Here is a 26,263-nt window from a genome sequence, read left to right as displayed (position 1 = left end):
TTGCCACCCGGATAGCGGATTTATACCTGCTCAGGGCCGCACGATATTCTTTGCGACTCGACTCACTCCAGTCTCTCCTCCAGGACCGCTCTAGTCTCTTGCATCCCTTCCTCAGGGTTCTCAGTTCAGGTGAGTACCAGGGTGCAGAGCCCGTTCTCTTCCCCCTCGTGAGTTGTATCTTTTTAGGTAGGAGAGTATCCAGGGAATCCACGAGCCAGGTATGAAGGTTTGCGTCAGCAACTATAGGGTTAGATCCCAGGGAGGGCTGCGTGGCCTCCAAATGCAGCATCCAGGTGTCAACTGGGAGCCTCGACCAGGCTCTCTCTAGGGTGTGTACCCGTGAAACCACTGCAGTTGGACTATCGGATTGCCATATAGCGGACACCAAAAAGTGGTCTGTCCAAGGCAGGGCAAGAGCAGAAGATGAAGTAAGATGGTCCAAGTTGGAAAATATAGGATCGAGCAGATGGCCCTTCTCATGAGTCCTGCCCGAGTTGGCCAGATTAATTCCGAACGATTTAAGGTCGTCAAGCAAATCGACTCCCGCGGCATTAGTGGGGTCCTCGAAATGGATATTAAAATCCCCGAGGACGACAAAATTGGCAGTCGAAGAGGCAAGGAGTGCAGTAGTTTCAAAAAGGGAATTATGGAAGCTACCCAAAGGTCCAGGGGGGCGGTAAATCAACAAACCAACCAAAGACACAGTAGGTGACACCCGAAGGGAGAACTGTAAGCTCTCACAATCAGTCACCCCTCCATTCTGAATCTTACAAGCAAACGTGTCTCTATAGAGGACTGCAATTCCTCCTCCCCTCCCTTTAGGTCGATCAAGATGGGCTATGTGAAAGCCCGGGGGGAGTGCTCTGACCATATCAGGACCAGAGCTGGGGGCGAGCCACGTCTCAGTAAGATACAGTACATCCAACTCGTGGTCTAAGATAAGAGAGTTAATTTCAATGGCATGGCTTGGCAAGGACCGGCAATTTAGTAAAGCCATGGAAATAACAGATTTCACCGCCACTGAATTGTGGCCGGTGGGACAGGCTCTACACGGTAAAAACGGAATAGTTCCCATCTGAGCAAAGCTACAACTAATGGGGTGGGGCGGCCGCAAAGCCAATAAGGCGTCCCTCCCATATCGCAGCCAGGTGGTAAATGGAGCCACAGGGTCGGGTTTAATGACAGGCCCTGGGCCCGTCTGGGCCCGGACGGGCACAGACGGGCTTGACTCTGGCGAAACTCCGGCGAAATTCCGGCGATGACGCTGCGTGATGACGCTGCGCGTCAACATGGCTGGCTTTATACTCGTCGAGCGCGGGACACTAGGGAGACTAGAGCGCTACCTACGCCTCCTGCAATATCCCCCTCCCAAGATGGCCACCAGAACGAGACAGTGGGCAGGGACCCGCTAAAACGCGGTGCTTTATCCAAAATTAGGTGGAGGTAAGGTGGCAGCAATGCGGGTGTGCGAGTGGCTGAATTTTAAAACCAGGGGAAAACCGAGTAACTGAATTAAAATAAAAGACAAAACGGGACGTTATTTAAAAGTATTTACAGCAGCGAGCTGCCGCAAAATGGCAGTGAATGCAAGGCTATCCAAAAGATGTTAAGGGTGCTCACCTGGAATTTGCCTGACTTTATACTCGTCGAGCGCGGGACACTAGGGAGACTAGAGCGCTACCTACGCCTCCTGCAATATCCCCCTCCCAAGATGGCCACCAGAACGAGACAGTGGGCAGGGACCCGCTAAAACGCGGTGCTTTATCCAAAATTAGGTGGAGGTAAGGTGGCAGCAATGCGGGTGTGCGAGTGGCTGAATTTTAAAACCAGGGGAAAACCGAGTAACTGAATTAAAATAAAAGACAAAACGGGACGTTATTTAAAAGTATTTACAGCAGCGAGCTGCCGCAAAATGGCAGTGAATGCAAGGCTATCCAAAAGATGTTAAGGGTGCTCACCTGGAATTTGCCTGACTTTATACTCGTCGAGCGCGGGACACTAGGGAGACTAGAGCGCTACCTACGCCTCCTGCAATATCCCCCTCCCAAGATGGCCACCAGAACGAGACAGTGGGCAGGGACCCGCTAAAACGCGGTGCTTTATCCAAAATTAGGTGGAGGTAAGGTGGCAGCAATGCGGGTGTGCGAGTGGCTGAATTTTAAAACCAGGGGAAAACCGAGTAACTGAATTAAAATAAAAGACAAAACGGGACGTTATTTAAAAGTATTTACAGCAGCGAGCTGCCGCGAAATGGCAGTGAATGCAAGGCAAGGCAATTGCTATCCAAAAGACTACAAGGTCTAAACCTTTTTTCCATTGAACAATATAGTCAAACACAAAAAATTATTCTGAACTCTATATATTCACTTAATGTTAGTATCACAAAAAAGCAAGCAATATCATAACTGTTGTGCTACTACTTGTTGCACAATTCACATTATTGAACAGTAACTACAGATGTGCTGATAATGATGCTTCCTAGATGTTTTCAGGCGACTTGTCTTCTGTCCCAGCTTGGGACTTTATCAAGGCTGATAAAATGCTACATGAAAAAGAAAAAAACATTAATAAAATCAGTTCTTTAGTTAAATTGATTAAAGAAAATGTTTAAAAACTGCTTTCTGTCACAATCTTGACCCTTGACCTCAGAATACTGCGTGAGCAGTTCAAAAAATGGAAAAGACGTACACTTGTGAATTTATTGATCTTCCACAAAACCATATGCGATCTAGAAAAGTCAAAAGATAGAAGATCCATTGTGCATTTGGGTCTGTGATCTTATTAGAAAAACATACTTTCCCAAAAGGAACCGAGAAGTCAACCGCTAAACAGCTGCACTTGTTCTAATGCAAATTGTATTGCCCATACCTCTAAGTTACAGGGTCATAGAGAAAGTAAACCTAATTACCCTATATTCAAAAGTTTATATTTGAATGGTAGGTTAATCTTGTATGCGGAGAGAATCAAGAGTCAAGAAGATCGCTAAAAGAAACAGACAGATGACACTAAGAGTTAGCCAAGTGACCTCAAACATAACCATAAAGTTCATGGGCAATCTGAGCCCAGATGTGATGGCAAAAAGGCAACTAACCTCAAGCTTATATGTTAAGATGAAATGGAACAGCTAATCCAAGTGGTGCGTAAATACTGTTCTTTCCCAGTCTGGTGTGAATATGTATGCTCTATTCCTCTGCGATCTGACGCAAATGAACTCAATTCATAGATTACGGCTGCCAATTTTGAAACCACACAAACCTGTACAATTGAAGTGAATCTTATTCCACCAATGTTCTTAAGAATGACAAGATTATTAATAGGTTCGTTCTTGATGGTTTCTGCAGGACACTTTTTTACATCCTCATCCGGCAGGCTCACAGTTCCCGAAAGCGATGGTGATGCAACATATCTTTGGAGATCAGGGTTCCCAGTCTTCCCTACCTTGATGACTGACTGGGCTCTCAAGAGTGGCTCATCACAGGCAGTCATCACCCACCTACAGACAATGGCCTACAGATTCCTGACTTCTTTAGGGTTCACTATCAACATGCCAAAATCTCACCTTACTCCTTCTCAGATGCTCCCATTCATCTGAGCCATTCTGGATACTGCGCGGTTTCATGCCTTTCCCCCATGTAGTATAGTCCAGGACATTCAGGTTTTGATTCCAATCTCCCATCCTCGGAACTGGATTTCCTTGAGGTTGATTGTGAAGCTGCTGGGACTGAGGGCCTCCTGCATCTTGCTGATCATGCACACCAGGTGGCATATGCGGGCCCTGCAGTGAGAGCTGAAATCTCAGTAGAGCAAGCATCAAGGGGATATCTCCCACCATCTCCAAATCTTGGAGGAGACTGCAAAAGACTAGAGTGGTGGTGGCTCAACCACGACTGGGTCAGTGGCAGACTCCTCTCCCTACCCCATCTAGAGCTGACACTGGTGACCGATGCATCACTTCTAGGTTGGGGCAGCCAACAGGGAGAGGTGAAGGTCAAAGACTTCTGGTCTCTAGAGGAGGGGCCGCTCCACATCAACCTTCTGGAGCTGAGAGCCATTCTCTTCGCATTGAAAACCTTCCTGCCCTCCATCAAGGAAAGGCTGATGCAGGTGCTCATAGAAAACACGACTGCCATGTCATGCCAAACTCCCCAGTACTCACCAGTAAAGGTAATAGGCCCCAATTCGGGGGTAGGATGGCTCTTTTAGTAGATAGACAGTAGGCCGTCTATCCACAGGAGTACAAATGTATGTGCCTCTGAACTAGAATCACAGTGCTCCCACCATGAGTAACTGCATAGCCTATGCTGAAGTGTGGTAGCCACCCTTACTCCGATTATTTAAACTCTTTGGGTGTCTCCCAGTATTCAGAATACTGTGTCAATAAGCAAACAAAAAAAACAGATGTAGCACATCTAGTGGGCTTACTCTTTGAGTCTATTAGAGATAATCCAATAGGCATTTAATCAAAACAATGAAGGGCAGAAAGTCTGCTTTATCAAACCATGCAGGGGACTTTTGAACAAAGAGAACTGACAGAGGTGGGCATATGGACAGAAATTAGGTATCCCCCTCATAATTTGCACAAATATCTGTGCTAATCGCACACAAGAATCTTTCTTAACAGTTATGGAAGCAAAATCTCAGCACACCACTAGGTGGAGAGATGCACTTCATGTTGATAATAGGGAAAAAAACTGTGGATAAAGGGTTATGGGGGCATCATATAGGTATCCTTTTCGACAGTGTACCGTAAATGAGGCTGTAACAGATTTCCACGATACAATAAATAATTTATGTGTAGCAGTAGTTCTGATGGAACTTCTAACCATAGATGCCTGAATTTTTTTATTCCTCGAGGCATCGTAAAAAAAGAAGCCAAGCAAGAGGACTTAATTTCCCATCACCTTAGGATTTGACACATGACGACCTCCCCAGGACCAACCTAATGTCGACTTCAACATGGACATGCTGAAGGCATGCCCGTCTGCGACCATCCGCAACTGGACCGCGCACAGTACCAGAAACTCTGGTCCGACCATAGGCCAGAAATACTCTTTAGCCGTCCTTAAATCATGAGACCCTGGTCACTGTTCCCACAACTGCTGCTGCGCTGTGCCTCACACCACAGTAGGAGCTTTCACCTAAACCGACTGCCGGTTCTTCAGCAGCCTCCCACCCATACCCCCCACCCCTGCAAACACTTACGACACACTCATCAACCCTTCACAACACAAACACCACACAAGCACCAACGCCTACACCCCCACCGTATACCACACGCCACATCAAACCTGAATGTCAACACACTCGCATTCATGCTTCTCAACACACAATCACACAACAAACACACACGCAAGAAGGCCTCCTTCAAAGACCGCCTCAACAACAACGCACACAATAGCAAGGAGCTTTTCAACATCGTGAAGGAACTCTCCAACCCCAGCTCCAACACCAACGACATCCTGCCATCGCAAGCCCTGTGCGACTCCCTCACCACTTTCTTCCACCTCAAGATAGCAGACATCCACGACCGCTTCAACAACCAGACAGCCCCAACAGACAGCAAAACAAGACTCTCCGCACACCATTGACCATGACCCCCTGCTAGCCTGGGCCAGCGTAAGCATCGATGATACCATCTAGACCATGAGCACAATCCACTCCGGCTCCCCGTCAGACCCATCCCCGCACCACATCTTCAACAAAGCAAGCAGCTCCATCGCACCCCACATGCGCAACGTCATCAATCTCTCTCTCGAGACCGCGACCTTCCCAGAGAGCTGGAAACACGCCAAGATCAACGCCCTACTCAAAAAACCCAAGGCAGACCCAAGAGACCTCAAGAACTTCCAGCCCATCTCTCTGTTCCCATTCCCGGCCAAGGTCATCGAGAAGATCGTCAACAGACAGCTAACCCGATACCTCTAAGAAAACAGAATCCTGGACCCTTCCCAGTCAGGGTTCTGCAGCAACCACAGCACTGAGACTGCCCTCATCGCTGCCACCGACGACATCAGGACCCTGCTGGACAACGGTGAGACCGCAGCCCTCATCCTCCTGGACCTCTCCTCCGCCTTCGACACCGTCTGCAACCGCACGCTACGTGCACGCCTCCATGCCGCAGGGATCCCAGACAAGGCTCTAGAATGGACCACCTACCTCAACAGACAACTTTCCTTCTACATCCCCAACCACCAGCTCCGCTCCGCCGACCTAGTGCTCGCCACCGTCCCGTGCATCCGAAGAACAACCACCGGCGGGAGATCCTTCTCCCACCTCGCCGCCAAGACATGGAACACCCTCCCACTGAGCCTACGACAGACCGAAGATCTGCTGACCTTCAGGAGGCTACTCAAGACCTGGCTGTTCGATCAGTAGCGCCCCCCCCCCCCTCCCAGCGCCTTGAGACCCTCACGGGTATGTGGTGCGCTTTACAAGTGACTGATTGATTGATTGATTGACCTGCTGAGTAGCGATGCACCCATCATCCTCTTCATCACAGAGACCTGGCTCAACCCCTCACTGGCTCCCAACATCAATTAGGCAATCCCAGCGGAATGCTAAATGAATCTACTGGACCGCCTCAAAAGTCAGAATGGAACCCTCGCCTACCGACTACCCGAATCATGAGCCACCTTTACCAACCTCACCACTGACTTCGTAGCTCAGCTCACCATCGACTCCAGGGCCTAAATTCCCCTTGTGACCTACTTTCACCTGGAAGACCCAAACGTCCCCTGCTTGACAGCACTCCTCGAAAGCTGGAGCAAAATCGAACTCATCCAGCTAGTCTCAGAACCAACCCACACCGCAGGACACACACTGGACCCCATCTTTACCAAAAGCGACCGCATCAACTATACCTTCACCACACCGCTCACATGGACTGACCACTCTATTATCCACTTCCAAATCAACACACCTCATGTCAACACCTATACCAGGTTCAGGATACTAAGCTGCAGCTGGGGCAAAATCACAGAAGCAGATTGGCTCAGTGCACTCGGCATGGATCAACATTGCCCCAAAGACAGACAATCTCAACAAGGAAATCTACAACTTCAACGTCTGGATCAATAACTGAAATGATCCCTCACACCCATCAGACCCTGCAATCATAGTAATGCAGGCCAGCTGGTAAACAGAAGACCTTCAAGACACCAAACGACACAGCTAGAAAGGAAATGGAGAGCCAGCCACGACACCACTGACAGAACTACTTGCAAGGCTGTACTCAGATGCTATCAATCAATCAATCGGAATTGTAAGTGCGTTACTCACCAGTGAGGGTCTCAAGGCGTTGAGGGGGGGGGGTCCGCAGATCTGTTTAGCCAAAGAGCAAGGCTCACTGGAGTCTTCCTGAAGGTGTTCAGGGAGGGGGCGCGTCTGATGTCTGTCGATAGCTCGTTCCAGGTCTTGGCTGCAATGTGAGAGAAGGATCTTCCGCCTGCTCTGTCTCTGGATGCACGAGTTTGGAATATCGGAGGTTTCTTTTGGGTGCGTGGAAGTTGATTCTGTCGTTGAGGTATTTGGGTCCGTTGTTGTGTAGGCATTTGTAGGCGCGTGAGAATTTTAAAGTGACTTTTTTCTCCGCGGCGAGCCAGTGGAGACTTCGTAGGTGTTGGCTGATATGTTCGTGTCGGGGAATGCCAAGGACAAGTCTGGTGGTGGTGTTCTGTATTGTCTGGAGGTTGTGGTGTAGGGACTTGTTAATACCGGTGTAGAGTGCGTTTCCGTAGTCCAGTCTGCTGGTGAGGAGTGCGGGGGTGACTGTCTTCTTGGACTCAGGGGGATCTACTTGAAAGTCTTGCGGAGGATGCAGAGGGTGTTGAAGCAGCTGGAGGTGACGACGTTGACCTGTTGGTTTATTGTGAGTGATGAGTCGAGTACGATGCCGAGGGGGTAGGTGGGCTTCCGAGGGCGATCGGCCACCAGGTGCTGTCCTGTGCAGAAGGGGTGGTGACAAGGACTTCTGTCTTATCGGTGTTGAGCTTCAGGCAGCTGTTGGTCATCCAGACTGCAACGTCTTGCATTCCTTTCTGGAAGTTGAGTTTGGCAGTGGTGGGGTCTTTGGTGTGGGAGAGGATGAGCTGGGTGTCGTCAGCGTAGGATACGAAGTTGAGGCTGTGTTGTCGGACGATGGCTACGAGGGGGGCCATGTAGATGTTGAAGAGGGTGGGGCTCAGTGTTGAACCCTGTGGGACTCCACAGGTGATTTTTGTGGGGTCGGAGAGGAAGGGTGGGAGTCTGATCCTTTGGCTTCTTCTGGTGAGGAATGATCGGATACAGTCCAGGGCTGTTCCTTGTATGCCTGCGTCATGAGGTCTGGTGACTAGTGTGCGGCGGGAGACGGTGTCAAAGGCCGCTGATAGGTTGAGTAGGATGAGGGCTGCGGAGTGGCCTTGGTCCAGGAGGGTGCGGATGTCGTCTGTGGCGTCGAGTAGGGCGGTCTCTGTGCTGTGGTTGCTTCGGAATCTGGACTGGGACAGATTCCTGTTGACTGTTTTCTCTGCAACTTTGGCTGCAAAGGGGAGAAGCAAGATGGGCCGATAGTTCTTGAGGTCGGTGAGGTCAGCTTTTGGCTTTTTGAGCAGGGGTCTGACTTCTGCGAGCTTCCAGTCGTCTGGGATGGTGCCTGTATTAAAGGTGGTGTTGATGGTGCGTTGTAGCTCGGGTGCGATGGCGGCTGCGGCTCTGTGATAGATGTGAGGGAGACGGGTCGTTGGGGGGCCCCCGAGTGGATGCTTTTCATGGTCGAGGCAGTGCCTTCGGCCGTGATCGGTGTCCAGTTGGAGATGGTGGGCTGGCTGGTGTTTATGTGGAGCAGGGGGCAGTCTGTGGCACCTAGTGGATTTGTCGATGAAGTTGTTGTAGAGGTTTTTGATCTTGATGTGGAATTAGGTTTCAAGCTTGTCGCAGAGGTCTTGGGATGGGGTGATGTCTGTGGCTTCGCTGCGTGGGTTGGTGAATTGAATGACACTGAAAAGTTCCTTGGAGTTGGCCAGGATTTTGTTGTGGATGAAGTTCCTCTTGGTGGCTCTGATTTGGTTGTGGTAGTCCTTCATGGCGTCCTTGCAGGTGGTGTGGTTTTTGGTTGTCTTGGTGTTTCTCCAGACGTCTGCAGGTGCATCTGGCTTCTTGGAGAGCGGTGGTGAACCAGTCGGCTTTCCTGGGACGTTGTCTGTCGGGGTTGCATTACGGGGCAAGCTCGTCGGCACAGTTGGAGATCCAGGTGTGGAGTTCTCTGGCTGCGTCATTGGCGTTGTTTGCTTCAGGTGCCCAGATGTGAGTGTCTCGGGTGAGGGTGGAGTTAAGTTGCTCGTCTGTAACCTTGCTCCAGTTCCTTCGTGGTGGGTGTGGGTCTGGTTTGGGTGCCTTAGGTTTGTTGATGGTTAAGTGTACGCATTGGTTGTCGGTCCATGGCGGCTGCGTTGTGTGGCTGAATTGGACGATGTTTCCTGCCGCGAAGATGGGGTAGAGGGTGTGTCCTGCTCTGTGGGTCGGTGTGTTGACGAGTTGTTCAAGTCCAATGCTGGCGAGGTTGTCACGAAGGATAGTGGAGTTAGGGTCGCTGGGGTTGTCGAGGTGACACTTCAGGTCTCCAATGAGTATGTAGTTTGTTGAGGCGATAGCGTGGAGTGCGATGAAGTTGGTGATGGTGGTTGCCACGGGTGTTCGGGGGCCGGGGGTCTGTAGACGAGGGTTCCTCGGAGTGTGACTTTGGGGGTGGTCTGGATCTGGAAGTGCAGATGTTCGGCGGAGGGGAAGGTTTTGGTGGAGGTGCTGAGGCGGAGGGTGCTCTTGTGGGCGATGGCGAGGGCCCTCCTGGTTGGTTGTGGCGGTCTTTCCTCTTGATCTTGTATCCGTCTGGGATGGCGGTGCTGATGTCGGGGGCGGAGGATGCGTTGGTCCAGGTCTCTGTGAAGAAGGCGATGTCGGGCGAGAGAGAGTAGAGTAGGTTCCAGTTTTCAATAGCGTGTTTGTGTACAGAGCGTACGTTGAGGATGCATTTTAGGGTGTCGCCGGTGCTGGCGTCAGCGTTGTTGGAGGCTGGGGTGGCGGTGAGGGTCTGGCGGGAGTGGAGGCGAGGCATGTTGGCATTCCCTAAGTCTTCCAGGGTTGAGTGAGAGGAGGGTTGTGGTGTTGTAGCAATGGGTAGTGAGAGGTTCCTGGCGCTGGCCACGGTCGGGTCGTGGACAGGCACAGACGGGCTTGCCTTTGGTGCCGCAGCCGCCATTAATTAGAGGAGGTGGGAGGGAGGAGAGGCTGGGAGGCGGGAGCGGGGGAATTCCGGGGGGAGGTGCAGCAGCGGCAAAAGCAACAGGCAGGCACAAGAAAATAACAACAGTGGTGGAATTAGAGCAAGACACAGATGGGCACAATAACAGTGGCACAACAGGTAAAAACTAAGAAAAAATAACGGCTGAGTAAGGTTACGGTGGTTCCAGGCAGTTTGGTCCCAGTTGGAGCGGGCAGCAGGCGCAGGAGTGGGCAACAGCCTCAAACCTCCCAAGGAGGAGGTCGGGGTCTGGAGGCAAGAGACGGCACAGTGCGGTCAGGGGTCTTACTCTATCGCCAGCAAATAAAAGTCTCCAGAAAAAGGCACTAGTGGACCGCATCAAAGGGAGCTCCAATAGCTGCAAGGGGGCCTTCACGATCGTTAAGGATTTCACCTCACCCTCAGCCACAGTCACCAACATCGCTGCCTCCCAACAACTCTGCGATAACTTATCCAACGTCTTCCATAAAAAAATCACAATCCGCTTTGCACACCAGCCCAACCCCAGATAAACCACCAACCAAGACCACCACCTGACCGAATGGACAACCCTCAGAAACACAACAGAAATCATGTGGACCATTCACCCAGGGGCCACAACGAACACATGCCCCCACTACATCTACAACTTGAGAACATCACCAAACCGCACCACTCTGATCTACATCACCAACACCTCTAGCACGTCCATCCGTCACTTTCACAGAATAATGGAAACTTGCATAAATCAATGCCCTCCTCAAGAAGCTCATCAACAACATGCATTAGCGCCAGATGGAGGGGAACATGGCGGCCGGAAGCTAACGGCCGTGGCAGAGCTCCCTGACACTTTCTCCCGGTTACCGCGTGAAGCGCAGCAAGATGCACCCTTTTCGCTAATTTACTAATTCGGAAATTTTCGAAGCTCTTCCCAATTTAACTCCCATATCTTTGGATTAATCATACCTGGATGGTGCCTGCAGAATTATCGGAGATCTCGCAGCTCAGGCTAGGCGGAGCAGTTCGGGAGTGGAGGAAGCGCGTCCCGGAGCTTTGGTTCCGGGCTAATCCTGGCAGAGACAGAACCTGCAAGCCTGGAATCAGCGAGTGGAGGAGGAAGTATTCAAACGGGCTGGCGCGCTGGGGGAGACAGAAGACTCGAGGTGAGGTTGTCCCTGCTATTGAAATCCAGGAAGCACCAGGAGCTCTGGATATCGACTCTAGGAGGAACGGTATATTTTTGTCTTCTTTGAATATTGGTCGAGTTACTCCTAAAGAAGAAAGTGGAGTGACTTTTTCACATATTATCTATCAAGATTGTATGGATAGCACGGAGTGCGACCACCAGAGTGCCCCTCGTAGTATTATTTCACAGCAAGGGGTTTTGTTGAATATTAATAACACCTGCAATATAACCCCGGTCAGTAGATATACCCTGCGAAATAGAGCTGCAAGGCTGGAGATAAATACGGACTCGGCTCCCCCTGCTGTTAAGATTAAAGATTCTGCTTGCCAGACAAAGAAAAAAGCTACCACGGAGGGTCTCTCCTCTTTTTATAAGGTATTATCTAATCCCTTAGACAGAGGTAAAGAAGCAAACAATAAAAATACTATGGCTTCCCCCAACAAACAGAGTTCACAATCTGAGAAATCACCCTCACTCTCATCTTCCGAGAACGGTATTCAGTCGAAGCCAGCTGAAGGATGTGATATAGTATCTCTAACAGACACCCGATACATACATCCCTCGGTTAGCGTGTCAAATAGATATTCGGCCTTAGAAACCCTAGACAGCCCCCTCAGTTGTGAAAATCAGGAAACTTCACCAGGGCTAGTCAAAACAGCAACGGAATTAGATCCAGTTACGACAACCCCGTTGCTTGTTGTAGAAATCCCCCGTCTACCAGAAAGTGGATCTTCTAGTAATAGGAATGAAGGAGTAGGGGGGCTCGCGGATATCTTACTGGCCTTAAAGGAAGACATTGGGAAGCGTTTCTCAATCTCTGAGTCTAACCAAGCTGATATTAAATCCTCATGTGAGGTTTTGGCACAAAGGATTGAAGAGGTCTCTAAGAGGACTGATACATTGGAAGAGGAAATTCCTAAGTTAAGGAAGCCTTACATAGTTCCACTGTTGAACTGGATAAGCTAGCCCTCCCAAATAGGGGATTAAAAGACAATATGGAACGGCTTGAGAATCATGCCAGGAAAAATAATCTGAAAATCTTGAATGTCCCGGAAGATCTGGAGGGAAGCGACATAAAAGAATTCGTGATAGCACTTTTGAAGGGAACAATTCTCAAAGATGTACCAGATATGTACCTAGCTACCGACATACAGCGAGTTCACCGAGATCCCTACAGAAGGAATCCCACAAGGCCTAAACCGAGGAAGAGCTTGGTGAACTTTCTCACATATACATCCAAAGAGAAAATCCTATCTCTTGCACTGAAAATAGGTCCAGTGAAGTGTAACCTATATCCCAGCCCGTTTTCCTACACCATCAGGTCTGATATTTCCCAAATTACGGCCACGAGACAATGGGAACTGGGTAAAAGGATGATAATTTTAAACAACTTAGGTGTTAAGGTTCAATTAAGGTTCCCGGCTCTCCTCAGAATAATGTGGAATAACCACATGTATAATATACATCAGATTGAGGAAGTAGATGACCTTATCAGGAAATTAAGGAGCGGAAAAGAGGGAGAAGCTTCCTTGTAATGATTTGTCAATAATTGTCAATAATTATTTCTTACACATAGCTCTTGCTTAGCGCTACACAGAGGGACCCGGGAAACAAATTATTCTTTTCTTTTTTGCATACATGGTGTCAGGGAGGTCCTGCCCTATGAGCTCATGCTCAGAAGAGAAGGGAGGGTTCCCCAGGGCAGTAAGGTAGGGATATTGGGGTTGGATAGGAGCACGGGTGTTAGGGGAGATAGAAGGGGGGTAGGGAGCACAGGTGGGGTTGCAAAGGGAAAAAATCTAAAAAAATATCCTCATTCTCATAGAAATCCTGTAAATATGGTACTCAGTAAGCAGCATATAGAATCTCTGAATAAAACCCGGTTAAAGGGGTAGCCACAATGAATAGGTGTATAAACTTTATTTCATGGAATGTTAATGGACTTAGATGTCCACGGAGGCTTGGGTTGGTAATGAAATTTCTTGAACAAACTACAGCTCAGGTCTTTCTCCTTCAAGAGTCGCATTTGAGTCTTGCAGAAAGTAGGGCTTCTTTTAGTAAATTCCGCTGGGTTGAGCTGCATTATTCATCTGAGCAAGTAAGCCATACTAAAGGGGTGGTAATTTTAATTAGAACGGGTACTGGAGTGAGTATTAAATCAGTCTCCTCAGATCAGACAGGTAGATGGATCACCGCACAGATTGAAATTGAAGGGAGAGAGTTATCCATAGCATCATTCTACGGACCAAATCTCGATGATCCAGCATATATGTATAAACTCCAGGCCAAGCTAACTGAAACCGCGTCCCCAATTATTATTGGAGGCGATTTTAACGTCCTTCTTAACCCTATTCGGGATAGATCTAATAATAGTCATTATATTGGTAATCCTAATATCCGTCGTGGGATGATTAATATGATGCATGAACTCGGGCTAGCTGACGTCTGGAGGGTAAAGCAAGGAGAGAAGACAGGTTTTACCTTCTTTAGTAAGAAATATGGTCATTCTTCAAGAATTGACTACATATTAGCTGATAGGTCTGTCTTGGAGAATGTCCTTGATATCTCGATTCTACCTACCATCCTCTCGGATCATGCACCTATATTTTTCTCATTTTTATGCTCAGGGGGAAGGAGAACCCCCAGACCCAGATGGACATTAAAACGGTCAATGCTTTCTAATATCGATATTATTATTAATGCCCTTAAAGCCTCCACAGTAGATTATTTTCAATTTAATTTAGGTTCCACATCCTTAGATATTGTTTGGGATGCCTTTAAAGCAAACATACGAGGTCAGTTACACAGTTTGATTTGCTCAAAAAATAGAGAAGAAATATTGATCTTTAAAAACATGGAATATAACATAAGTAAGCTGGAGGATGAAAGGACGAATAACCCCCAGTACTCAGATGAAAAAATGATACAAATAAATAAAGATCTTGAACATTTACGGCAGGTCTATAGAGGTAAATTAGAGACCAAAATTAAGGCACAGTGGTCCGTCCAAAACATGCAACATTTTGAATATGGTGAAAAAGCGGGGGCTATTTTAGCTTGGAAAGCAAGAGCAGATCGTGCCAAGAATAATATAAGCGAGCTAATAATTGACGAGAGTGGGGAGAGTTCAGGAAAATGGGAGGACATGCAGAGATGCCTTGTTTCCCTGTTTTCAGATCTATATAGAGAGGGGTCTACACCAAATGCAGACAGTATTCAGAAGTGGCTGCAACTCAAAGCACTACCTGTCTTAACTGAAAGCAGTCGACTCATTATAGAAGCCCCTATAACTGAGTTAGAAGTAAAACTACACATTAGTAAGATTAAGAACAATAAAGCTGCAGGGACGGATGCCCTTCCAGGTGAAATATATAAAATATTACAGAATGAGTTAGTCCCTGGGATGAGTGCATTGTTTAACTTAATATATAGCCCAAGTGGTAGAGTTCCAAATTCTTGGAAAGAAGCTACCATTGTTCTTGTACTAAAACCAGGGAAAGACCCCCGTAAAGCAGATTCATATAGACCAATCTCCTTGCTAAATGCTGACTATAAAATCTTTGAGCATACTTGCAGGGAGATTGGTCAAGGTAATCCCCCTACTGATAAACGGGGACCAAAAGGGCTTTATCCCTGGTAGATTCATTCAGGATCAGACTCTCCAATTAATTGGTAGTATCGACCTAGCGATAGCAAGGTCGGAGCCCCTGGCTGTTGCTGCATTTGATGCAGCTAAAGCCTTCGATCGCGTTTGCTGGATCTTTTTATGGGAACTTTTGAAATCAATGGGCTTGGGTCTAATTTTTATTCAGACTTTGACTAATTGTTACCAGGGGGCCTCTGCAACAATTTTACTAAATGGCATGCTAACATCTAGCTTTGCAATTACTAGAGGGACAAGGCAGGGTTGCCCTATCTCGCCTCTGTTGTTCGATCTGTATATAGAGCCTTTGGCTCAAGCCATAAGGCTGGAAGAGTCAATTACTCCCTTCAGTGTTAACTTATACAGCAGCAAGGTAGCACTATATGCAGATGACCTACTCATATATACCAATAATCCAAGTGAGGCACTCCCCAGAGTAGAATCAATAATGGACGAGTATGGTGTCCTTTCAGGGTATCTTACTAATTCATCTAAAACGGAGGTGATGTGCTGGAACATCGAGAACTGGACTGGCCGTATTAGTAAGGAATTCAGATATCTAGGGGTGACTATAGTGAGTAATCTAGATGATATTCCGAGGATTAATCTGAAAAAAGTGTCAAATGAGATCGATCATCTATTTTTAAGATGGAAGAATTTACCCCTAACTATATACGGAAGGGTTAACCTGGTAAAAATGGTAATCTTGCCTAAATTAACTTATTTATTTAGTACCATCCCTCTTAGTTTTTCTAACAAAGATATTAGTAAAATTCAAGGCAAGATTGGCAGCTTTATTTGGTCTAATAAAACCACGAGGCTCTCCTGGAAGAAGCTAAGGCGAAGACTCCTAAAGGGAGGCCTCGCTCTTCCCGATTTGCTTTTGTATTCCTATTCATTCCAATTTAAAAATATTCGGACGCTACTTATCTCCCTGGGAGATTCAAATTGGGGGATGATTTTGAAGGAAATAGCTACTCTTGAAGGTGGAGGAAGGGGTTTCCTATACAAATTCGGAGCCCCGAGATTTTTCAAAAAGGTGCGCTTGAAGATATTAAAAACAGCCCTAATTGGGTGGTATAAAATCAGGAAAATGTGGGGAATCTCTTATTATTCAGAGTTTGCTCCAATCTGGGATTCCCCTGGTATGCCCGCTTGCCTGAAAGATAGCCTCGCGAAACCCATAAAAGATGCTAGTCTTACAACTTGGGCTGACCTCATTTCTTTAGAAGGTGTCCATCCCTGGGAGGTGTTAAAGTCCCGAATTGGTTGCTCTTTTTCAAAGTTTAAGTATCTCCAACTGGTTTCCTGGTTTGCCGCTGAGAGAGAGCATATAGGTGGAAATTGGGAAATTGAGTCTCTTTTCCAAAATACAAATCTCATCAAAAAAGAGGCTGGCTTTTGGTACAAAAGTCTTTTGGAAAATGTTACATCTGAGTCTCCCCCCACAACAGATGGTTTGGAACTTGTCAGCCCTGGACAAAGATACAGAAGAGTTATACGAACCTTCTTTGGCTATATTGTACAAATCCATCAAACCTGCCTCGTTAAAAAAGAACCATTTTTATGTCATAAACCGGTTATATTACACCCCAAAGAAAATAGCCAAGTTTGCTCCCCTAGTTTCTGCAAAATGCCCAAGATGTGAATTCTCCCCGGCTGATGATTTACATATTTTCTTTGACTGTCTGAAATTAAGGCCCTTTTGGCAGCAAGTAGAATACGCTTTCCAAGCCATCTTCAAAGTTAAGATCAACTTGAGTCCCCCGATAGTAATTTTTGGAATTGATAAGGACTTGATGGACTGGATGTCTGCAAAACAGAAAGGTCTGATTATGTACCTAATTCTTATAGCTAGAAGGGAGATATGCAGGCTATGGAAAGATCCATCACCCCCACTGTACGAAAAATGGCTGCGAATTTCTTTTAGTGCTGCCCGATTAGATCTTGGTCATTTGGATGGTCTGGAAAACAGCATGTGGTCACCTCTTTTAAGCTGGGGGAAGAGATTTGAGATTGATTTAGTACCCCCAGGTCCTATGATTACACCTAGCTTCAAAAGAAGCTGACCTGGGTAGGTCTATAGCTAATGCAAAACGCAGATGCCAGGGGGAGCTCAGGACCATAGTTGGCTTGCTGCTCTTTATTGCAGGTGCTATATGGTGAGATGAGGACTAAAAAAAAAAAAAAGAAGCTCATCAACGACCCAAATCAACAGAGCAACTTCCGACCCATCTCCCTGCTCCTCTATCTAGTGAAAGTGATTGAGGTCATTAACAAGCAACTCACAAACCACCTTGAACTTCGCCATCTTCTAGTCAACACTCAATCAGGATTCAGTAAGAAAAACAGCACTTATCGCAGGCGATGACGATTTTCAAATCATCTTGGACTGAGGAGAAACAGCGCCTCTCATTCTGCTCAACCTCTCCACAGCCTTCGACACTCCCATAACACCCTCATCGGAAGACTCCATGAGACTGGCATATAAGAATCCGCTTTCAAGTGGACATGTTCCTTCCTCACAGTAAGAACCCAAATGGTCAGGATGCCACCCTTCACATCAAACACCAAGAAACTGATATGTGGAGTCCCAGAAGGATTGTCCCTCGCCCAACCCTTTTCAATATACATATGACACCGCTCTCCAACATCATCCGATCACAAGACATCACGGTTATCTCCTACACCAATGACACACAACTTATCCTTTCCCTGAGGGACAAGACAATCGCCAACAGAACCAACTGCATGAACATGGTAGCAAACTGGATGCAAACCAACCGCCTAAAGTTCCACTCCAACCAGACGTAAGTACTGGTCTTCAGCAACAAGTCCTCCCTATGGGACTCCACCTGGTGGCCGTCGGAGCTAGGACCAACACCCAAAGACTATGCAAGAAATCTAGGGCTCATCATATACGACAAGCTCTACATGGCGGCTCAAGTCAACAGAGTGTGCACCTCCTGCTTCCACATCCTTTGCATGCCGTGAAAGATCTTCAGATAGTTGCCTTAGAACACCAGACAGACCATCACACAAGCACTCATCACCAGCAGGCTGTACTACGGCAACACCATCTGTGCGGTAATCTTCAAACAACTCCTATACAGACTCCAGGCCATCCAGAACACCACCACAAGACTCCTACTCAACCTACCATTCCACACCCACATCACAATGCACCTCATGAAGTTTCACAGGCTTCCCATTCTCATACACAGCCAATTCAAAATTTGCACACACACAAACAAATCCCTACACAATACAGGACCAGAATATCTAAACAGCTGCATACACTTTCATAAACCCAACAGACACCTAGGTTATGCCCCATTCTCACTCACATACATTCACTGCAAAAGCAAAACTGGAGACAAGGAATGATCTCCCTCAAAACATTAGAGCATCCTCCGCTTTTTTGAGTTCCGCAAGAAGCTGAAGACTTGGTTATTTGGTATAAGCACCTTGGGGACCACACACCTACACACCTGCCCAAGCGCCTAGACACCCTCTCAGGTAATTAGTGCAGAACAATGGATCGGATCCCAACATTTTTCTGCAATCGCTCCAGTGCACTTCTAGTTGGTGTAAATAGACCTCCTGGAAATGTAAGTGGTTGCCCAAATAACCATCTGGAACTTGGGCTCAATTATGTATTAAAAGAAGTCTTTCTCTAACGGATAGATGGACCTAACAGCATTTAGCTTACCACAATAATGCATGCATCATTCTTAGTGTGTTCTTCAAACATTTCTTATTTATACTATCTTTGGTAACACTATACCTAAAGAGACAATTAGTTATAGATTCCTTACCTTGTGAATTACCCCCAGGCATCAGACTAGATCCAGAGAATTTTTTCATCAGCAGTACCCCTGTGTGTCGAAAGGTGGCGTCGGTCGGCTCCGCATTAGTTGTCGGCGTCATGGTCGCCGGGATGACGTTGCAGCAACTACTTAGACTTGCGTGCTGACGTCAGTTCTTTCTTTTTCCGAGCCAGCCAGCGCAGATCCGGAGAGAGCGGTACCTCCAGTCACTTTTTGACTGACTTTTTTTTTTTTAGCGACTTTTGTCGACACAGTTTTGAGTCCTTGACTCCTGCTGCACGTAGGGATGCACGGTTTCAAGGCTTGCAGTTCCTGCCTCCAGTTGATGTCGGTGACGGATCCGCACCGCGTGTGCCTGTTCTGCCTGGAACGTGACCACGACTCCAAGCCATGTTCCGACTGCCGGACTAGGAATCTGAAGTCTTTGCGGGAGCGGACCCGAAAGCTCCTCGAGCCCAGCAGTCAGTTCCACGCCGTTCGAGGTCCTGGTCGAACGGGAGGTCGAGGGACCAGTCGCTGAGCCACCACCACCAGTCCTCTTCCAAGTCTTCGCTCTCCTCAGGTAAGTCAAAGCACAAGAAGAAGTCGAAGAAGCACCGTCGCTCTTCAACTTCTCCCCATCCGTCGATCGACGCGACAAGGGATGCGGGCGGCGCCCTACCTGTGGGTCGACTCCAAGTTTCCCTCCCAACCCGGGACCCGGAGCGACCCCTGCCCAGCTTTGGAGTTTCTACGAAGCGATGCATGCCATCTTTGGGCAGCCCGACACCGCCGGCGGCCCTGGGCCTTCAACACCGGCGGCTTCGGCCCCGGCACCTCAGGGTCCCCTTGGATCCAGGCCTGGATCCAGATTGGCGCCAGTCAATCTTGTCACGCCTCCCCCGGCGCTGATCCTACCAGCACCGCGTCCGTATCCGGGGCCAATGGGTACTTTTGTGCCCTTGTTCCACCCTGGTGTTCCTTTCAGCCCAGACTGGCAACCAGAGGAGGGTGAGGAGGACTGGGAGGGGTCTGGAGACCCTTTGACTGACCAGTTGGAATACGACCCAGATTGGAGAGAGGAGATGGGGGAAGCCAGTGGTGTAGACTCCTCCCCAGACCTTGGCATGTTGTCTCCTCCTACCATGGCTACGGAGGAGGGAGCATCTTACGCAGTGGTGTTGCGTAGGGCGGCCAAGACTCTCAACCTCGAGCTATCTACGGTGGCAGTCAGGACTAACCTCCTGACAGAGGTGCTTCAGCTGGCAGTGAGCTCTTCGGAGCCCCTGCTGCCGTTTGATGAGGCCCTAACTGACATCCTTTTGGGCACCTGGTCCAGGCCCAACACAGAGGCTCCTGTGGATAGGATGATTGCCCAATGCCACCGCCCGGCACCGGGTGACCCCACTTTCCTCTCCGAGCACCCCACCCCTGAGAGCTTGGTGGTCCAAGTCACAACGTCTGAAGGCCCATTCCCTAAAGCACCACCTGATAAGGAATCCAAAAAGCTGGACCACCTTGGGAAGAAGATGTTTTCTTCCTCCAGCTTGGGACTGCTGTCGGTAAACACGGCATGTCTGTTGGACCGTTACACCCACTCTGTGTGAGATACGGTAGCGCAGGTGCTGCCCCAGTTCCCGGAGGAGGACAGGACCGTGTTCTCCCGTGCTGTCGCCGAGGGCAGAGATTCAGCCAAGTTTACCATCCGCTGTGGGCTGGACACCGCTGACTCGCTAGGCAGGACGATTTCCACGTCGGTAGCCCTTCGACGCTACGCCTGGCTGAGGCCGACTGGCTTTTCCGGGGATGTTCAGGCTACCCTTATGGACATGCCCTTTGATGCTGTCGCCTGTTCGGCGTCAAAGCAGACAACGCACTTGAGCGCTTCAAGGACTCCCGGGCTACGGCCAAGTCCCTGGGCCTCTCCACCACCCGTCCTGCACAGTCTACTTTTCGCCCCTTTCGTGGCTACGGAAGGGGTGCCATGCCATGTTCCACCCAGGGCCACAGGCTGGTGCAAGCTGTTCAGTTCCTGGGCAGCCGGGGACATGGGACCCACCATCGTTATCTCCGTAAGAGACATAGATTAGTTATATATTCCTTACCGCCCCACCCATCCTCCCCGTTCTGCAAACTGATTTCTAGGGTTAAGGATTTACTTTCAGGGCCCTAGTTTTGCTCACCAGTGTTCAGTGTCTTGCATGGATCTGCGCTTCTGGCGTGGAAAGTCGTGTACAGAACTGACGTCAGCGCGAGAGGGCAGCGTCTAAGTAGCTGTTGCGACGTCATCCCGGCGACCACGATGTCAACAATGAACGTGGAGCCGACCGACGCCACCTTTCGATGCGCAGTTGTACTGCTGATGAAAGAATTCTCCAGATCCAGTCTGACGCCTGGGGGTAATTCACAAGGTAAGGAATCTATACCTAATCTGTCTCCCTTGGATATATTGTTACCAAAGGTAAGTAACTTGTTCAATTGTGTGTGTTTTCATACTCAGTCCCTGGTGTGCACTATGAACTTAATTGCAGACTATCCTATAAAATAGCGTATTTTTTTCTATTGTGTTTAAATGTTTGCATTCTTCACTTATTGTACTTCAGAGTGCTCATCCTGACTCTGTAGGTGACAACACCGAGCTGTATATAGGTGTCCCCCCCCGCATGCTGACGACAGTTCCCTCCTTTCCAAGTCCTTCAATGTTGATTGTAAGCTTTCAATCTTTTTGCTGCAGTCTTTACTAGAAAAGTCATTACTGAAGGGGTAAGTAACTTGTTTATGCAGTCGCGTAGAGGACTTTCATATCAGCCCACGGTATGTAAATCTCTTTGCATCATCTTCTACTTTAGGTCACATGCTGTGCACACGTCTGCCATCTAGTTGGAAATACTAAAGCTTGTTTTTCTTCTGAGAAGGGCTTTCGGTTGAAAGTGTCTCATGATACAGCTTCTGAAACCCACAATGCCAGAGGACGCATTCTCCACTTTAGACCGTTTACTCTGCCAATGGGGTTTGTACATGTTATTGAGCGCTCTGTATGAAAAGGATTTTTGGCACTGCTGGATCGGGTACTTTGAGGACTACCATTATGGCATCAAGAGCACCATCCAGAACCAAATCAAGCTAAAGGGTCAGGTCAGGAAGGACGACTTGTTTGGAGGGTGTTGATGGAGAACACTCCTTAGGTCTTGCTGAGTCAGCGCGCATGCGTTGCTCGGACAGACATTTTGTAGGTGAGTTTTCAAAGTGCTGCTGGCTGGCCTAGCGCTTGCGTTCACGCGAGCGTGCATGCGCGAACCGCCACCTTCAGCAGCACTTTGATAACTCGCTCTGCCTCTCCACTGATGTGCTCAACCAATGGTTTCTCCGCCACTCCCCCGCTGCTGCGCGCGCATCCCTAGCGTGCTTTAACGAGTCATCGCGATCACTTTCGCTTTCAGAGCGATCGCGATGACTTTCGCTTTTACGGCTGCACGGCATTACTTTTACTGCCGCGCGGCCCATGCTTGTTTCAAATGTCACTTGGTGCTTTAATCTGGAGTATGGTTATCATCGAGGGTCCTTCTGCGTTGAATTTCGGGTATCTACCAATTTTGACCAGTAAGGCAACATCCAGGGTTCCTGGTTTAAGACTTTTTGATTATAATGTAATGTTTTTACTGCCTTTGTTTTGATTAGTTTATTCCTGACAGACTTTCATATTTCTAGAACTACTTTCCATACTTGCATCTGCAAAGCCACTGAACTGTAAATCACACGTCATGATTACCATTTAGAAGAAATAAGCTCATTGGACGCGTTCTGCTCCACTGCGGTGGTCTTTTAATGAAAGCTACCCAGAATGAACTCCACTGTTATCTGTTCAGCATATAGAGGCCAGAGATGGATACCAAGAGGAAGAACAGTTTGAAGAGGATTGACTGCAGCTTTCGTTGCTATTCTTCAATTGACCCAAAGCTGGGTTGGTGCATGCATCAATGATTGTTGTTCAATAGTGATCTGAGGATTACCACAAACGGATTATTTGTCCTAAAGAGTCCACTTATTCTGATGTGTGCTTTGTCACTTGTTTAATATGCTGCGACAAATGTATTGTATATGATTTTGTTGAGCACTTGCATGTTAGCACAGAAACAAGAGATCTTACACATTAAACCAGCTGGAGTGCCAAGGTAAATGTATGTGAAGGCCAACACCTAGATATTTGGTTACGAGACCTGCCAGCACAGGTCTACAATGTTTGTGAACGTGTCACAATCAAATTTCAAAAGAAGTTCTGGGTCCAAGAATCAATGAACAATGTCTCTTTCATCAAACATTCAAATGATCGGTATGCATTCTAGTTTCATCCACATCATTGATATGCCCAGGTATCTCGTACCTCATCTTACACCTATTGCACATGATGTTGCAGTAAGTGTTAGATTTACAAAATTCTAGAGTGATGCATTCACCGTACATTTCGTACCGTCCACCCCTCCTTTTTTCAAATTAGCTGGGCATTTCTGCCTCCTGTTTCTAACCTGTCTGCCTCAGTATCCCTTTATCTTCTACAGACAACGTGGGGTGATTTAGCGAGTTTGCTACTGCCTTGTTATAGGCAAGTTCTTCATTCGTTTGATTCATTTGATTTGCCCATCCCTTTTGATGAAAGTGATTGTTACTGATGTAAACATGTGCTTTTGTCCATTTGCTCACAAGGCAGCCTCATGTGCTTACTACAAGCTGAAATGCAACCTCTGCGTGTACCCACTGAAGCTCGCAAAAATGTAGTCTGTAATTATTTTTTGTCAGAAACTATAGTTGCTGAGCACCAGTTTCTGCTGTGTAATGAGCCTTTTATGAGTTGATAGACCGGTTTAGTCCCGACCTTTGCTCATGAATGTTTTAGGTTACTAATATAAAGTTATTTAAGTGGTCTCAGCTTAGTTCTTACTGACTGTTGGGTAGGCATTTTGGCATTTAGGAACTCTCCTAATAGAAGTCAAACGCTGTAATGTGGCATGTCCAGAAAAAATAATAGATTTTTACCACAGTGGAGAGGCCAGTGTTGTGCAGTTGCATAAGCCCTGGGCACAAATGCTTCCATTTTACATATTGATGTTTAAAGTTGACATCTTTTTAAACCGTGAACTTTGTCACACATTTTGCTTGCCCATCAGCATATTCTGAAAATAATTGCTTAGGTGTATATTTCTTCGTAGCCACATATTCGTCTCTTGGAACACTCTGTACAAGGCCCCTAGTACTCTGAGCAAACTGTTATGGATTGTTGTTTGTTCAGTGATAGCCCTGGATGGGTAGAATAAACAAGATGTGGCCAGTCCGGAGCTCAGGCTCTGAATGCATGAGTTTAGTTTAATATATAAACCGCACAAACCCTTGCTTCGGCAAAGGAGCGTTTCAACAGGATCGTCCTGGTCACTTTGTGCCTGCATTCTAGCCCAGCTGGATTCAATCCCTATCCTGAGGAGGACGGGGGCCTGCTCTACACTAGACCTGGCTTTCGGATGATACTCACAAACCGGTAAATGGAGAACTAGGCCACTCTGGAGGATCAGGCAGATGAGCACACCTATACATATTAGAATAGGCAAAGCTAGGTAGGAGTTCTATTATATTTATTCATATAATCTATTGCAATTGCACAATGGTTGAATTATTTATCCTGTTTACCATTCTTTTCATGCTGGTGACATTGGTTTGCTTGCTTCATTCTATTAATCATTGCAGTGCATATATTTTACACAGGATACCAGTTGCCTCAATAAATATTTGAAACTGCACTAGTGTATTTCTTGTGGTACCTCTTTGGGCATACCTGCGTTACAAAGGAAAGGGCAAGGTTTGTTTGCACGATTTCCTTGAGGGAATTTGGGTTGTCTTGTTCTGATGTTGCAGACACCACCCAGTGTCCTGTCATTTTAGGGGCCCAGGTGGCGCACTGTGAGCTAGCCAAGAATTAGGTCAACATATTCTGATGGTATGTGCGGACTAAGTCCCCCATAGTTTTGATGCATATGTTGCCCAAACGCACAGTCTTGCTGAGATAGTAGGAGCCATACGACACCAGAGTATCACAGTTTCCTCTCAAACACTTTTAAGGTAGTCTCCCCATTCCTAGGTCTATACCAGCAGAAAGTGGGGGTTACTTCCCTATAACACAAAGTATGTGGCAGAAATGTGTATAATGATATTCTAGTGCACTCCAAAATTATGACATCTCACAAACCCCTTCGTACCCACCCGCTGCCCGGTCTCCTAAAAAAAAAAAAGAAATGGCCAGCTTTACTGGTATGTTTTAATTTGTGCTGTTTACTCTTGCTAATCTTGTGATACAACCCATTGTAAGGAGAGGGATGTCTTGCATATAAACTCAGAGCAGGGGGTTCCAAACCAAACAAGCATTGGCATAGCCAATAGGTCTCGCCTTTGGGACCTGATAAGTGTTTAGCCATGCAACACTTGATGTTGTTGCACCAAGGATATTGTGCTGGATAACTAAACACTTATAAGGTCCCAAAGGCGAGACCTATTGGCTATGCCAATGCTTGTTGAATGTTGCACCACTTTCATACAGCAATGCAAGCTACAAGCAGATTCTTTCAGGTAAGTAGCATTTTCCATATCAGTTCAACAGTTATTAAAGGTAAGAATCATGTTTCTTTCTCATGCTGTTAATTTTCCCTTCCTTTTAATGCAAAATGTCTGTAACGTTATGGTTTAAGACCTCAGGAGGTTAAGCAAAAACTCTGGTTTGGTGTCCTCTGGTGGCAGTGGGGGGCACGATTGCTAGTGCTCTGTACGCTTACTCATGTATGTATTCGATGTTATTTTTGCCTCTTAATTATAATCCCTTCTTGTTTTTTAGTTCTAGAAAGCTGGTTAGATTTCACAGGTGAACTGGAACCACCGGACCCCCTTGCAAGACTGCCTCAACTGAAGCGTAGAATTAAACAACTCTTAACAGACATGGGAAAAGTTCAGCAGATAGCAACTTTCTGCACTGTATGACGAAAGGGGAACCTTGACAATACGGACTATTAAGAAGATTTAAGATTTTCTTATAAGATAATAGGAAATTGAAATTACATATTTTTGTGCCACCACATTGTTGGCAACGTCGCCATGGAAAGGAAAGTGTCACACACATGATTTAATCAGTCATTGGACGTGAAAGCTTGCACCAGGTCTAAACTTGAGCATGAAACATACGTTACATATCAATAAACAATTATCTGCCTATCATCATACATTTATACACCGACATTGTTGAAGTGTCAAGCGATTTGCAGTTGATTACCCTCTACAAAAGTATGGCTTGAATCGGTAGAAAGAAATTTCTTTGAAATTGAATTACTACTGTTTAA

General features: G+C 47.3%; 1 protein-coding gene across 3 annotated transcripts in view; it reads left to right on the top strand.

Annotated features, from left to right (window-relative positions):
* PHF20L1 (PHD finger protein 20 like 1) overlaps positions 1–26,049 on the top strand; it is an 802,667-nt gene extending 776,618 nt beyond the window's left edge. For all 3 annotated transcript variants that reach the window (XM_085604898.1, XM_085604900.1, XM_085604899.1), the window contains one exon: positions 25,765–26,049. In XM_085604898.1, the coding sequence (XP_085461024.1) occupies positions 25,765–25,907 (143 nt within the window). In that variant the 3' untranslated portion in view covers positions 25,908–26,049. The remainder of the gene's footprint in view (positions 1–25,764) is intronic.
* Positions 26,050–26,263: the final 214 nt, after the last annotated feature.

The sequence above is a fragment of the Triturus cristatus genome, chromosome 5_1 (genome assembly GCF_964204655.1).
Source record: "Triturus cristatus chromosome 5_1, aTriCri1.1, whole genome shotgun sequence".
NCBI lineage: Eukaryota > Metazoa > Chordata > Amphibia > Caudata > Salamandridae > Triturus > Triturus cristatus.
Note: the sequence above shows the minus strand (reverse complement) of the source record. Positions and strands in the feature narration are given on the sequence as shown.